The 14,173-nt window shown below is 45.8% G+C and overlaps 1 protein-coding gene across 1 annotated transcript; it reads left to right on the top strand.

Annotated features, from left to right (window-relative positions):
- Positions 1-306: 306 nt before the first annotated feature.
- On the top strand, positions 307-13,722 carry LOC143297657 (ciliary microtubule associated protein 1A-like). The gene is made up of 6 exons (XM_076610076.1): positions 307-522; positions 3,014-3,206; positions 5,916-6,040; positions 7,901-8,041; positions 11,952-12,101; positions 13,469-13,722. Exons 1-5 carry the CDS (start codon positions 307-309, stop codon positions 12,042-12,044), a joined length of 768 nt encoding a protein of 255 aa, XP_076466191.1. The 3' UTR covers positions 12,045-12,101; positions 13,469-13,722.
- The last annotated feature ends 451 nt before the right edge of the window (positions 13,723-14,173 follow it).

Genomic DNA, 14,173 nt, shown 5'->3' with positions numbered 1-14,173 from the left:
TTTTCGTTTATTTTTTCTATGTATTTGTTTATTCTTTCATTCATCTGAACTAATCAACAATAAACGAAAACAAACCTTGTCTTTCAGCTGGAAGAGAACAAAGCCACAAACAACAACAACAGCAAGCCCCTCGCCAACAAGAGGCCCTAACCACGTCTTCTTCTTCTCCTTCCAGCCTGCTATCACCGCCACCACATACACACTGACTACCCACCTACCTACCACCACCACCACCCAAGCCCCCCCCCCCCTCCCCGCCCAAACAACAACAACAACAAAAAACCAGCAAAGATTTGAACTCTCACCATGGTGTACAACTACACCATCCCACGGAGGCCCATCGCGGCCATGTACACCAGCCCGGGGCCCTGCTACGGGCTGCCCACGCTGGTCGGGCAGATCAGCTACCCTCACGACCCCAGGAGCGTGCACTTCAAGAACCCGGCCTACACCTTCGGGCTCAAGGCGCATCTTCCGACTGGCGAGTGCAGCCCCGGGCCCAAGTACATGCCGTATCAAAAGGTGAGGTTGGGTGGATTATTTTTTCTTCTTTTTTTTTTAATAAATAATTTTTGTCATTGTTGAGTGGTTGGTTGTAGGCGCCTGGGTCTATTATCATGTCCACCTTAAGGAATCTCGTGGACCGGCGCAATAGCCGAGTGGTTCAATAAAGCGTTCGTTGGACTTTCAACCTGAGGGTCCCGGGCTCCATTCTCGGTAACGGCGCCTGAGATTTTTATTTTTTATTTCCGATCTCACAGGTCAACATAATTATTTGCACAGCTGCTTGTGCCTCAACCCCCCTTCGTGTGTACACGCAAGCAGAAGATCAAATACGCACGTTCAAGATCCCGTAATCCATGTCAGCGTTCAGTGGGTTATGGAAACAAGAACGTACCGAGCATGCACACCCCCGAAAACCGAGCTTGGCTGCCTACATGGCGGGGTAAAAAAACACACACACAAAAAAAAAACAACCGACGGTAATACACGTAAAAGCCCACTCGCGTACATACGAGTGAGCGTGAGTGTTGCAGCCCACGAACGAAGAAGATGAAAAATCTAGTGAACTGTTCCCCAGTGTGGCGCCCCAATGACAGAGTTGATGATAATGATGATGATGATGATGGATACTTATATTGCGCCTGTCCTGTGTCAGACACCAAGTTCTAAGCACTTTGCAAATATGGGGTCATTTGTACAACAGGCTGCCTACCTGGGTAGAGCTGTGTGACGGCTGCCACTGGGCGCCCATCGTTCGTTTCCTGTAGCAGTCAATCCGATCTCAGGCACGCACACATGCAACACTCAGACAGACATGCAACATTTTGCCGTGTAAGACCGTTTTTGTTCATTTACCCCCGCCTTGTAGGCAGCCATACTCCGTTTTCGGGGATATTCATTCAGGGTATGTTCTTGTTTCCAAGAACGCTGACATGGATAACAGGATCTTCAACGTGCGTATGTGATCTTCTGCGTTCGTATACGTATATATACACACGAAAGGGGTACAGACACAAGCCATGTCTGCGCATATATTGACTTGGGAGATCGGGAAAAAATCTCCACCCTTTTACCCACCAGGCGCCGTTACTGAGATTCGAACCCGGAACCGTCCAGATTGAAAGTCCAACGCTTTAACCATCCGGCTAGGTCACATCAAACCACATCACACCGCATCACGTCACATTACATCACATCACATCAAATCACATCACATCACATCACATCAGACCACATTGCATCAAATCACGTCACATCACGTCACATCACACCACATCACACCACATTGCATCAAATCACATCGCGTCACATCACATCACAACACATCACATCACACCACACCACACCACGTCACGTCACGTCACGTCACGTCACATCACATCAGACCACATTGCATCAAATCACATCACATCACACCACACCACATCGCACTACATGGCACCGCATAACATCACATCAGACATTGTCACGTCACGTCACGTCACGTCACAGCGCAGCACATCACACAGCATCTCATTACATCACATCATGTTACATTTTCCTTTCGGTGTGTATGTGTGTGTGTGTGTGTCTGTCTGTGGCTTTGTGTACGTCTCTAGCTCTGTGTGTGTTGTCAAAAATCATTATATTTCGTTTTTATGTTAACTCACTCAGTACGGCCAGTCCTCTCTTCTCCTCTACACAGACCCCTCGGATGTCCAGTGGGTGTCTGAATGACCCAACCTCTAGCTTCCGTCGTCAGAATTGTGGTATTCTCTGTCAACATTCACCTCTTCAGTATAAGAGCCTTCCGCTTGCAAAATTCTGATGATGGTAAATGGGGTGAAACGCTGTTAACGTCGTCTCTTTCGCCGTTCGTATGGAGAGAGTTAATGTTTTATACAGCCATCTTCTACTCTTTTTTTTCCCCAGCAGATGTGGTGCAGAGTGTACAATGGATCTGCCCGCACGTTCTGACACTTCATTGAAACTGAATCTGTGTGTGTGTGTGTGTGTGTGTGTGTGTGTGTGTGTGTGTGTGTGTGTGTGTGTGTGTGTGTGTCTGTCTGTCTGTCTGTCTGTGTCTGTCTCTGTGTGTCACCTGTGTGTGTATGTTCCCTGTGTGTGTCTCCTCTGTGTGTTCTGTGTGTGTGTGTGTGTGTGTGTGTGTGTGTGTGTTGTTGTTGTTGTTGTTGTTGCTGTTGTTGTGTGTCCACTGTGTGTATATGTGTGTGTGTGTCCCCTGTGTGTGTACCTCCTCTGCATGTGTGTGTGCGCGTGTGTGTGTGTTGTGTGTGTGTGTGTGTCCTCTGCATGTGTCTGTCTTGTGTGTGTGTGTGTGTGTGTGTGTGTGTGTGTGTGTGTGTCCCCTGCGTGTGTGTCCTCTGCATGTGTGTTGTGTGTATGTGTGTGTCCTCTATGTGTGTGTGTGTCCTCTGTGTGTGAGTGTATCTGTGCGTGTGTGTGTGTCCTTTATGTGTATGTGTGTCTCTGTGTGTGTGTGTGTGTGTGTCCTCTGTGCGTGTGCCAGGTGTACCGTGACGGGATGGACGGGACCCCTCACTACTCCATCACGTTCAAACGAGCCCCTCTGAAGCCCTTCAACCCTCCTGGGCCCGGCACCTACCGGCCCGAGAAGAACTTCCCCTGCAGCACCCAGCCCACGGCACCCATCTACAGCATGGCCGACCGCACCCGTCTGCGAGCGCTGGACAAGACCCCAGGTCAGTATCAAGTTTCAGATTACGCTACACCACACTCAGACTATATCACAGACTGACACAAGTTTACAGCTGAGCCAACAGCAAAGTGTTTTTGATCAGTGGTTTCTCCATTGCAATGGGAAATCAGCTGCAGTTTAGTCTTATTGTGAAGGACTATGATTGACTCTCAAACTAGGAGGCAAATTTGCACTGGGTCTTAGTGCTGCAGCCATGGGGGCTAGTTAGCCTCTGAGAACTAGAACCATCCCAACGCCGACTGTCCTAAAACCTTCTTGGCCGCGAGAGTGGGGATGTGGCTTGGGCAAGTCACTTTCCGATGTAATCAAATTCTAGCCCAGATGGCCGGGACAGCCGTTGCCTCCTCTGCTGTTCTGATGGTCATAGTCGGACACGACTGACTATCATACATGTGATCATACACCACATCTGCTAGGCATCTACATAGATGCCTGACCAGCAGCATAACATCAAGGAGCTTTTTCAGGACTTTGAGTGCATGCGAATAATTGTATCAGTTTTGTGTACCACGAAACTGGGATTCGAACCCAGATCCCAACACATGCTGTATTGGCAGATAAGCGTCTAACCATTCTGCCACTTTTCGTTGTGGTGGTCTCTCTCTCTCTCTCTCTCTCTCTCTCTCTCTCTCTCTCTCTCTCTCTCTTTCTCTCTTCGTTGTTGTTATCTTCCCTGCTCCGCAACACACCGATAGGGGGCGTCGTGGCCGTATTGACCAACCGGCTGGTCAGGCCTTGAACTGAGAGCCTGTCAAATGCTTGTGCGTCTTTGGAGCGTTTTGCTGGTAATATTAAAGCTTCATTCATTCAGAATGATCGCAATTGTATCGTGTCGTATCGTTTTTGTTTTTGTTTGTTTGTTGCTGTTTTTTTGTATTATATTCCTCTGTTGGTCAGATTTTTTATTGTATTGTATTACTTTCTCTGTCACAACGGATTTCTCTCTGTGAAATTCGGGCTGCTTTCCCCGGGAAGAGCGCGTCGCCACAACGCAGCGCCACCTTTTCCTTTTTCCTATCAACGTTTTCTTTCCTGTCAAAGTTTTTCTTCTTTTTTTTTCTACAGAATTTTGCCATGGACAACCCAATTGTTGTCATGGCACGCTACAAGCGGGACCCCCGTTTATCGTATCATCCGACTGACTAGCGACTGGACAACACCAGCCTCTCCAAGTCTGGGTAGCGGAGAGTAGAAAATTCTGGCAAGTGCAGGATCCGACCCTGTAGGCTCAGGTTCTCTCGCTTCCTCGGCGGACGTGTTGAATTGATTTTATTTGATATGGATACTTATATAGCTATAGCGCCTATCCTCGATCGGACACCAAGCTCTGAGTGCTTTACAAACTCGGGGTCATTAGCACAACAGGCTGCCTACCTGGGTAGAGCCGACTGACGGCTGCCATTGGGCGCCCATCATTCGTTTCCTGTGTCAGTCAGTCATATTCAGGCATAAACACACACGCGCTCAGACAAACATGTAACATTTTACGTGTATGACCGTTTTGCTTATTTACCCCGCCATGTATGCAGCCATACTCCATTTTCGGGGGTGTGCATGCTGGGTATCTTATTGTTTCCATTACCCACCGAACACTGACATGGATTGCAGGATCTTTAACGTGCGTATTTGATCTTTTGCGTGCGTATACACGCGAATGGGGTTCTGCACATATGTTGACCCGCGAGATCGGAAAAATTCCACCCTTGGCCTTGAGAGCCAGCCAAATACTGTCTGTCTTTACAGTGGTTGCTTGGGGATATTGCAGCTTCATTCAGTCACAGTGAAACGTACCACAGCCCCGTACACTCAACGTAACAACAGAATATGTCTTCATATCACATCTCAAAAAAAGAGAAAAAGATATAATATGTAGTATTGTGTAGTGTAGAGCCTGTTTCAGGGCGGGGACTGGATGAAAAAAAAGCGCGCCAGTGCTTATCTGTTATCCTCGAAAATAAAGAATTATGTCTTGTCTTGTTTCTCTCAGTCACACCCCACACCCACACCCTATACCCCTCCACACACACGCATGAACACAATTTTGTAAAGCAATAATGTGCAGTCACCGCCGTCACTAACGTCACCATCACATGATTGTCTTTTTGTCGTCTCGCTGTTTTCTCTCAAATTCCTGTCGATGAAATACAACAAACCAACCCCGATGACAAAAAGGAAATGTTTTTGATTAAAAAAAGAAAAAAAAAAAAAAATAAAAAGAAAATAACAAGGGGGAATTCCCACGCTTTCACGCAATTATAAGGCAATGTGTGAGGGGGAACGACCACACTTTCTTGTTGCAATCCCACGATTTCTCTCACAGTGAAAGAACTCGTGGGATTGCGATAAATAGTGGGGCAAGTGCCTCTGCGTGTATGTTTTTTTTGTTTTGTTTTTTGTTTTGTTTTGTTTTGTTTTTCCCAGCACAAGTGACAATGTTTTGTGTTTAACACGGTTTGATTATATATAGTTATGAATATATATATATATATATATATATATATATATGCGTGCATATTTATTTATTCATTTATATACATGTTCATATATATAGTTGGGCAGTCCTGATATGGCCCTGAACGCTATAGGCTGCACTTTAATCAGCAACAATATCAAACAACTTTCATCCTTCCTTCCTTCCCTTCCTCCCTTCCTTCCTTCCTCCCTTCCTTTCTTTCTTCCTTCCTGCCTGCAGCTCCCAACTCGTACACGCTGCCCCACATGATGGGGTCGACAGTACAGAGCAACAAAAAACAGCTGCCCATATTCACCATGCGACCCAAGCTTAAAAGGGGAGGCTTCAACGAGGATCTGGCCAAGGTAAGTAATGTTGTTGTTGTTGATTTGTTTGTCTTATAGTGCTGGTCTTGGCATGATCTCGATTTAAATGCATGATTTATTGTGTAGAAGTCGTTCGCCATGTGTGTGTGTGTGTGTGTGTCGCTAGGGTGCTATCAAGTATCCGTGCATCCGTGTTTGTCTGTTTGTGCCTGAGTGCAGTGTTGCAGGGATGCGTTTTCTGGAGAAAATAAGTAATGGGTGGGTGAGCGGGTGGCTGGTTTCCAATGTTCAGTTGCGTGAGTGTATCCAGGCACGTGCTTCCGGGTGTGTGTGTGTGTGTGTGTGTGTGTGGAGGGGAGCATGTGGATGTGGGGGTGGTATTGATAGGGGTGGCGGGGAGTCAATGTATAATTATAGGGAACGAAATGTAAAGAGGGCTTTGAGCAGTGTTTCTTGAGAAACGCTTTATATGAATGTCCATTATTACCATTGTTACCATTATCATTTATTATGACTGTTATTGTCAATATTATCATTATTATTATTGTTGTTGTTGTTATTATTATTATTATGACTGTTATTATCATTATGACTATTATTATCATTATTATTATCATCATTATTATTATCATCACCATTATTATCAAGTATTGGTGACGATGACAGTGGTGATAAGTGATGGTGATTGGAGTGTGACTGTGACGGTGACAGGGGTCGCCTTGACGTGTTGTTGTTGTTGTTGTTGTTGTTGTTTTTGGGGGGAGGGCTGAAGGGGGGGGGGGGGGTGCCTTTTGCAGCTTTATCGTTGGCTCCAGCGAATTAAAACTATCTGCGCAACAAGGAACGCAACTGTAAACTTTATCTGGGGACAAACTTAGCCTTTTACGAATGAACTGAATTTTGATAGGCGCTGAAAACCTAATTTGGGTATTGAGTCGACTCTCGCAAAATGGTCATTATTAAGCTACCATTAAAAAAAATTGGTGTCTGGTTGTTGTTGTTTTTTTCGCCTGACATCCTAATAAATCGTATATATGTTTTCGCACTTTCATCACATTCACCTTTGCAATCTGTTTTTTATTCCAACAACTTTACTTTCTCGCCTCATTCATAGTTTCCAACAATACATAGGTAATACGAATGAATAATGTTCACACATTAATTAGCCAGAAAGCATACACTCACAAACGAGACACACCATCACATTCGCAACACACTCGTCAACATCATCATCATCATTACCACCACCACCACCACCACCATTATCGTCATCATCACCAGCGTCATGACCATCATTAACATTATCATCACCATCACCGCCATCACCATCACCATTACCGTCTTCATTACCACCGTCATAACCATTATTAACATCATCATCATCATCATTATCACCACCATCACCATTACTGTCATCATTGATGTTCGGATTCGAAGATGACCATGGTTTCAATTATCAGATGGAAGATCGGAGGTGACTGATGAGGCCAATGCGGGCCCTGAAGGCTCGCCCACATGTTGGACACAAGTGAGTGAGTGCTGTCGTGGCAGTGGATGATACTCGAGCCTTGCGCATAGCCCACTTTGGTTGCGCCTCCGTGATGCGCCTTGCTTCAGCTGCACGGGCTCCTGTGCTGATCTTGCTGCGCCAGGCTGGGCGGTCCAGAGCAAGCGTCTCACACGTGTTAATGTCGACGCCCAGGTCTTCAAAGAACCGTCATCATTATCGCCGTCATGACTGTCATCATCATCACACCACCACCAATTCCATTACCGTCATTACCACTACCGTCATGACTGTTACCATTACCATTACCATCACCATCATCATATCATCATCACCATCACCACCCAAATTATCTTCATCGCGTCAACATATTTTGCCGATTGTCAATGCAGGCGCCCGGTCCAGGGACCTACAACGCCACAGATCCCTCCGACTACAAGAGGCGTATGCCCATGTACTCCATGGGAGCACGCGTGTTTCCGCCAGGGGACCCCACTATCAAACCTGGACCTGGCGCGCACCGACCTGAAGATGTTAGTGTGTGGGAGGGGACGTGTTTTTCTGGGTTTTGTGGGGGCTTTTGGTTTTGTTTTTTTTGTCGTTGTTTCTTTGTTAGGGGGCTGGGGGGTGGGGGTTGAAGGGGTCTGGTGGGGGCGGGGGGGGGGGGGTTAGGAAGGATTAGTATTGGGGAAGATGGGAGGCGGGGGTGAGGGGGGGGGGGGGGGGTGTCCATATGGATGATAAGAGGGAAGGAGTGTGGGGGTTGTGAGTGGGAAGGGGTGTGTGTGAGGGAAGGGGGACGGGTAGGGGGGGGGGGGGGGGGGTCTTAACATTATTTTCTTCTGCCCTGTCTTACCCTCTTTTCCCCTCCCTATTTTTCTTCCGCTCTGTCTTATTCCACGAAAATTGTTTCCTGTCCTGTTCTGTCATTTCCTGTCCTGTTCTGTTCTCTTCTGTCGTGTCCTATGTTTTTGGTGTGGTTTAAAAAAAACCAAAAAAATCACCATAAATCTTTTGTGTCCTGTTTTTATAACCTTCTGTCCCACCCCATTCTCTCGTGTCCTGTTCAGTTCTCTACTGGCTTGTGTTACTCTTTCCTGTCTTGTTTTTAGTCTCTTCTGTGCTGTCCTGTTCTTTTGTCTGCTAACCTGTCCAGGTCCACTCGGTCATGTCCTGTAGTCATCCACTTCTCTGTCCTGTTTTATTCTACTCTTGTCATGTTCTATTCTCTTCTGCCCTCTCCTGTGGTACACTTCTTCTCAGCCGTGTTTTACACTGTCCTACCCTGTCCTTCTACTCTGTCCTGTAGCACTCTTCTCTGTCCTGTTTTATTCTGTTGTCATGTTCTATCCTCTTCTGCCCTGTCCTATAGTACTCCTCTTCTCTGCCCTGTTTTGCCCTGTTCTGTGGTACACTTCTTCTCAGCCGTGTTTTACACTGTCCTACCCTGTCCTTCCACTCTGTCCTGTAGCACTCTTCTCTGTCCTGTTTTATTCTATTGTCATGTTCTATCCTCTTCTGCCCTGTCCTATAGTACTCCTCTTCTCTGTCCTGTTTTATTCTGTTGTCATGTTCTATCCTCTTCTGCCCTGTCCTATAGTACTCCTCTTCTCTGTCCTGTTTTATTCTATTGTCATGTTCTATCCTCTTCTGCCCTGTCCTATAGTACTCCTCTTCTCTGTCCTGTTTTATTCTATTGTCATGTTCTATCTTCTGCCCAGTCCTGTAGTACTGCTCTTCTCTGTCCTGTTTTATTCTATTGTCATGTTCTATCCTCTTCTGCCCTGTCCTATAGTACTCTTCTCTGCCCTGTTTTATTCTGTTGTCATGTTCTACCCTCTTCTGCCCTGTCCTATAGTACTCTTCTCTGCCCTGTTTTATTCTATTGTCATGTTCTATCCTCTTCTGCCATTCTCTGTGATACTCCTCTTCTCTGCCCTGTTTTGCCCTGTCCTGTGGTACACTTCTTCTCAGTCCTGTTTTATTCTATTGTCATGTTCTATGCTCTTCAGCCCTTCTGTGTGGTACTCCTCTTCTCTGCCCTGTTTTATTCTATTGTCATGTTCTACCCTCTTCTGCCCTGTCCAATAGTACTCCTCTTCTCTGCCCTGTTTTATTCTATTGTCATGTTCTACCCTCTTCTGTCCTGTCCTATAGTACTGCTCTTCTCTGTCCTGTTTTATTCTATTGTCATGTTCTACCCTCTTCTGCCCTGTCCTATAGTACTGCTCTTCTCTGTCCTGTTTTATTCTATTGTCATGTTCTATCCTCTTCTGCCCTGTCCTATAGTACTCCTCTTCTCTGCCCTGTTTTATTCTATTGTCATGTTCTATTCTCTTCTGCCCTGTCCAGTAGTACTCCTCTTCTCTGCCCTGTTTTATTCTATTGTCATGTTCTATCCTCTTCTGCCCAGTCCTGTAGTACTGCTCTTCTCTGTCCTGTTTTATTCTGTTGTCATGTTCTATCCTCTTCTGCCCTGTCCTGTAGTACTCCTCTTCTCTGTCCTGTTTTATTCTATTGTCATGTTCTACCCTCTTCTGCCCTGTTATAGTACTGCTCTTCTCTGTCCTGTTTTATTCTGTTGTCATGTTCTATCCTCTTCTGTCCAGTCCTGTAGTACTGCTCTTCTCTGTCCTGTTTTATTCTGTTGTCATGTTCTATCCTCTTCTGCCCTGTCTTGTAGTACTCCTCTTCTCTGTCCTGTTTTATTCTGTTGTCATGTTCTACCCTTTTCTGTCCTGTCCTGTAGTACTGCTCTTCTCTGTCCTGTTTTATTCTGTTGTCATGTTCTACCCTCTTCTGTCCAGTCCTGTAGTACTGCTCTTCTCTGTCCTGTTTTATTCTGTTGTCATGTTCTATCCTCTTCTGCCCTGTCCTATAGTACTGCTCTTCTCTGTCCTGTTTTATTCTGTTGTCATGTTCTATCCTCTTCTGCCCTGTCCTATAGTACTGCTCTTCTCTGCCCTGTTTTATTCTATAGTCATGTTCTATCCTCTTCTGCCATTCTCTGTGATACTCCTCTTCTCTGCCCTGTTTTATTCTACTCTGTCATGTTCTACCCTCTTCTGCTCTGTCCTGTAGTACTCCTCTTCTCTATCCTGTTTTGTTCAACACTGCCATGTTCTATTCTCTTGTACCCTGTTCTGTGGTACTCTTCCCTGTCCTGATTTATTCTGTTCAGTCATTTTATATCCTCTTCTGCCCTGTCCTATGATATTCTCTTCTTTGCCCTGTTTTATTCTATTCTGTCGTGTTCTGTTCTCCTCTGCCCTGTCCTGTGGTACCCTTCTTCTCTGCACCCTTTATTCTATTCTGTCGTGTTCTGTTCTCATATGTCTTGTCCATAGTGCTCCTCTCTGCCCTGTTTTTATTTTATTCTGTTATGTTCTATTGACTTCTGCCCTGTCCTACAGTATTCTTCTCTGCCCAGTTTTATTTTGTCATGTTCTATTCTCTTCTGCCCTGTCCTATGGTATACTCTTCTCTACCTTGTTGGGTTTTTTGTTTGTTTTTTTTAATCTATTCTGTCATGTTCTGTTCTCTTTTGCCCTGTCCTACGGTGTACTCCTCTCTGCCCTGTTCTAATCTATTCTGTCATGTTCCACTCTCTTTTGCCCTGTTCTACGGTATACTCTTCTCTGCTCTGTTTTAATATGTTCTGTCATGTTCTGCTCTCTTTTGCCCTGTCCTATGGTATACTCTTCTGTGCCCTGTTTATTCTATTCTGTCATGGTTCAGTTCTCTTTTGCCCTGTCCTATGGCATACTCTTCTCTACCCTGTTCTAATCTATTTTGTCATGTTCTACTCTCTTTTGCCCTGTCCTATGGTATACTCTTCTGTGCCCTGTTTATTCTATTCTGTCATGGTTCAGTTCTCTTTTGCCCTGTCCTATGGCATACTCTTCTCTACCCTGTTCTAATCTATTTTGTCATGTTCTACTCTCTTTTGCCCTATCCTATGGTATACTCATCTGTGCCCTGTTTATTCTATTCTGTCATGGTTCAGTTCTCTTTTGCCCTGTCCTATGGTATACTCTTTTGTGCCCTGTTCTAATCTGTTCTGTCATGTTCTGTTCTCTTTTGCCCTGTCCTATGGTATACTCTTCTCTGCCCTGTTCTAATCTATTCTGTCATGTTCTACTCTCTTTTGCCCTGTCCTATGGTATACTCTTCCCTGCCCTGTTTATTCTATTCTGTCATGGTTCAGTTCTCTTTTGCCCTGTCCTATTCTGTTCTCTCCTCTCCAGTTCAAGTCTCTCCTACCCAGTCATATGGTACACTCTTCTCTGTTTTGTTTTATTCAATTCTGTCATTGTCTCTTTCCGTTCTGTCCTGTTCTATCATCACACGCCCCGTCCCAGTAGTCTCTTTTGCCCAGTATTGCGCTGACCTAGTCGAGTCTGATTTGTTCTGTTCTATTCTCTTCTGTTCTATCTATGACAGTGCTGTGTCAAGACCAAGGCGGCGGAGTATTCGTTCGGCATTCGACATTCTCCTTACACAGCACCTGTTATCATGGAGCCATCTTGGGACTGATGACGTCAGTTGTCACTGTGACGTGGTTTTGTTTTGGGGGGAAGGGAAGGTGTACAGGTGAGTTCGCACTGCGCTGAGGGTCTGGGCAGTTTGATGAGGGTTTGGGCAGTTTGATGAGGGTTTGGGCAGTTTGATGAGGGGTCTGGGCAGTTTGATGAGGGTTTGGGCAGTTTGATGAGGGTCTGGGCAGTTTGATGAGGGTTTGGGCAGTTTGATGAGGGTCTGGGCAGTTTGATGAGGGTCTGGGCAGTTTGATGAGGGTTTGAGCAGTTTGATGAGGGTCTGGGCAGTTTGATGAGGGTCTGGGCAGTTTGATGAGGGTTTGAGCAGTTTGATGAGGGTTTGGGCAGTTTGATGAGGGTCTGGGCAGTTTGATGAGGTGCTTGATTGGTTGATGAGCTTCAGACCCCAAAAGGCATTGTAACTGGTCTTGAAAAAATGCTGTTGAAAGTCAGTGTGAATGTTTTATGAGCGAGCACGCGCGCGCATGTGTGTATGTGTATATCTGTCTGTGTGACTGACTGTCTGTCTGTCTGTGTTTGCGTGTATTTCTTTAGATCCGCCATTGTTGCAAGTTTGAAAGCGTTTCCTTTTTCTGCCCTTTCCCCCCTTGGTCCGTTCTCTTAGGAGGTTCCTGGTTTTCATTCTGTGCTCCTCTGTTGTATCCGTATGCAAGGTAACGGGAAGTAGTACTGTTATGTCCTTTTCTTGTGCCCGAGAATTCGGGACACTTTGTTTTTTTCTTTGTTTTGATAATATTAGATGATGACGCGCGCGATGACGATACTGCTTTTGTGGAAAGGTGGAGGCGGGTTGGCCGGGAAATGAGAGGGTGGGGGGGGGGGAGGAGGTCATTTAGGTTTTGGCTTTACTCGACAAGGCAAGGCCCACCTGTCCCAGTATACCTCAGCCTCACCCAGGCCCGAGAAGTACAGATACCTGCAGTGTTGGCCAGAACAGTTTCCAGCAGCGCTTCCAAAAGAATCGTCCGTGAAGTGGATGACACACAATGTGGTCCCAGTGATCCCATTAATGTTGAGCTCGAACCCTCGACCTCCCGGGAAGTCGTCAGTCAGCGAAGCTAATCACTTCGGCACGACGTGTATTGTAGTACTGTATTCCACGCACTCAGAGCACTGAAAAGGAACCCATGGCACCAAAAGTGTTGTCCTCCGGCAGAATTCTGTGGACATGCACTCAAGGCCTGACAAGCGCGTTGGGTTATGCTGCTGTCAGGCATCTTGCTAGCAGATGTGGTGTTGCGTATATGGATTAGTCCGTAGTGACGCCTCCATTAAAAACTGAAACTGTACGTGCGTGCGTGCGTGTGTATGCTTGTGTGTGTGTGTGTGTGTCTGCGAGTTTGTGTGTATGGTGTGCACACATGCGTGTCTCAATGCGTGTGTGTACTCGTCTGTGTGCAGAGCCCAGCTTGCTTTTTGTGGACACGCCTTGATGGCAGGCCTGGCACATGGAGGATATATCTCAATGGACAACTTGGACACGCACGTGCGCGTGCACGTTCGCACAGGCACACACACACACACACACACACACACACACACACACACACACACTCACTCACAAACACACACATATGCACATACACGCCAACACACACACACACACACACACACACACACACACACACACACACACACACATAAATGGATCATACAGAGACACATGCTTGAGATGAATTTTGAATGCTGGGTGATTTTATATGACAATTATTTGTGCAATATGATTTTTATATACATATGCGAAATACGCTGGATGTTTTTATATAACAGATAATTCTTGAATACATATCTATAAATGATATACAAAACATGAAATATATATTTCAGATAATGTATCTTATGAATGACGGGTAATAAAAATGACTAATAATGCTTTAGGCGTGTGCAAATATATCACGTTCTCTCTCTCTCTCTCTCTCTCTCTCTCTCTCTCTCTCTCTCTCTCTCTCTCTCTCTCTCTCTCTCTCTCTCTTTGTGTGTGTGTGTGTGCCTCTGCCTCTCTCTGTCTCTCAATCTTTTACTTGATATGTATGTCTCTGTCTCTGTCTCTTTCTCTCTCCCTCCCTCCCTCCCCACCCTCTCTCTTTCTCTGCCTCTCCCTCTTTT

This window comes from Babylonia areolata, chromosome 23 (assembly GCF_041734735.1).
Source record: "Babylonia areolata isolate BAREFJ2019XMU chromosome 23, ASM4173473v1, whole genome shotgun sequence".
NCBI lineage: Eukaryota > Metazoa > Mollusca > Gastropoda > Neogastropoda > Buccinidae > Babylonia > Babylonia areolata.
The sequence above is the reverse complement of the archived record's forward strand: the minus strand, read 5'-3'. Positions and strand labels throughout refer to the sequence as shown.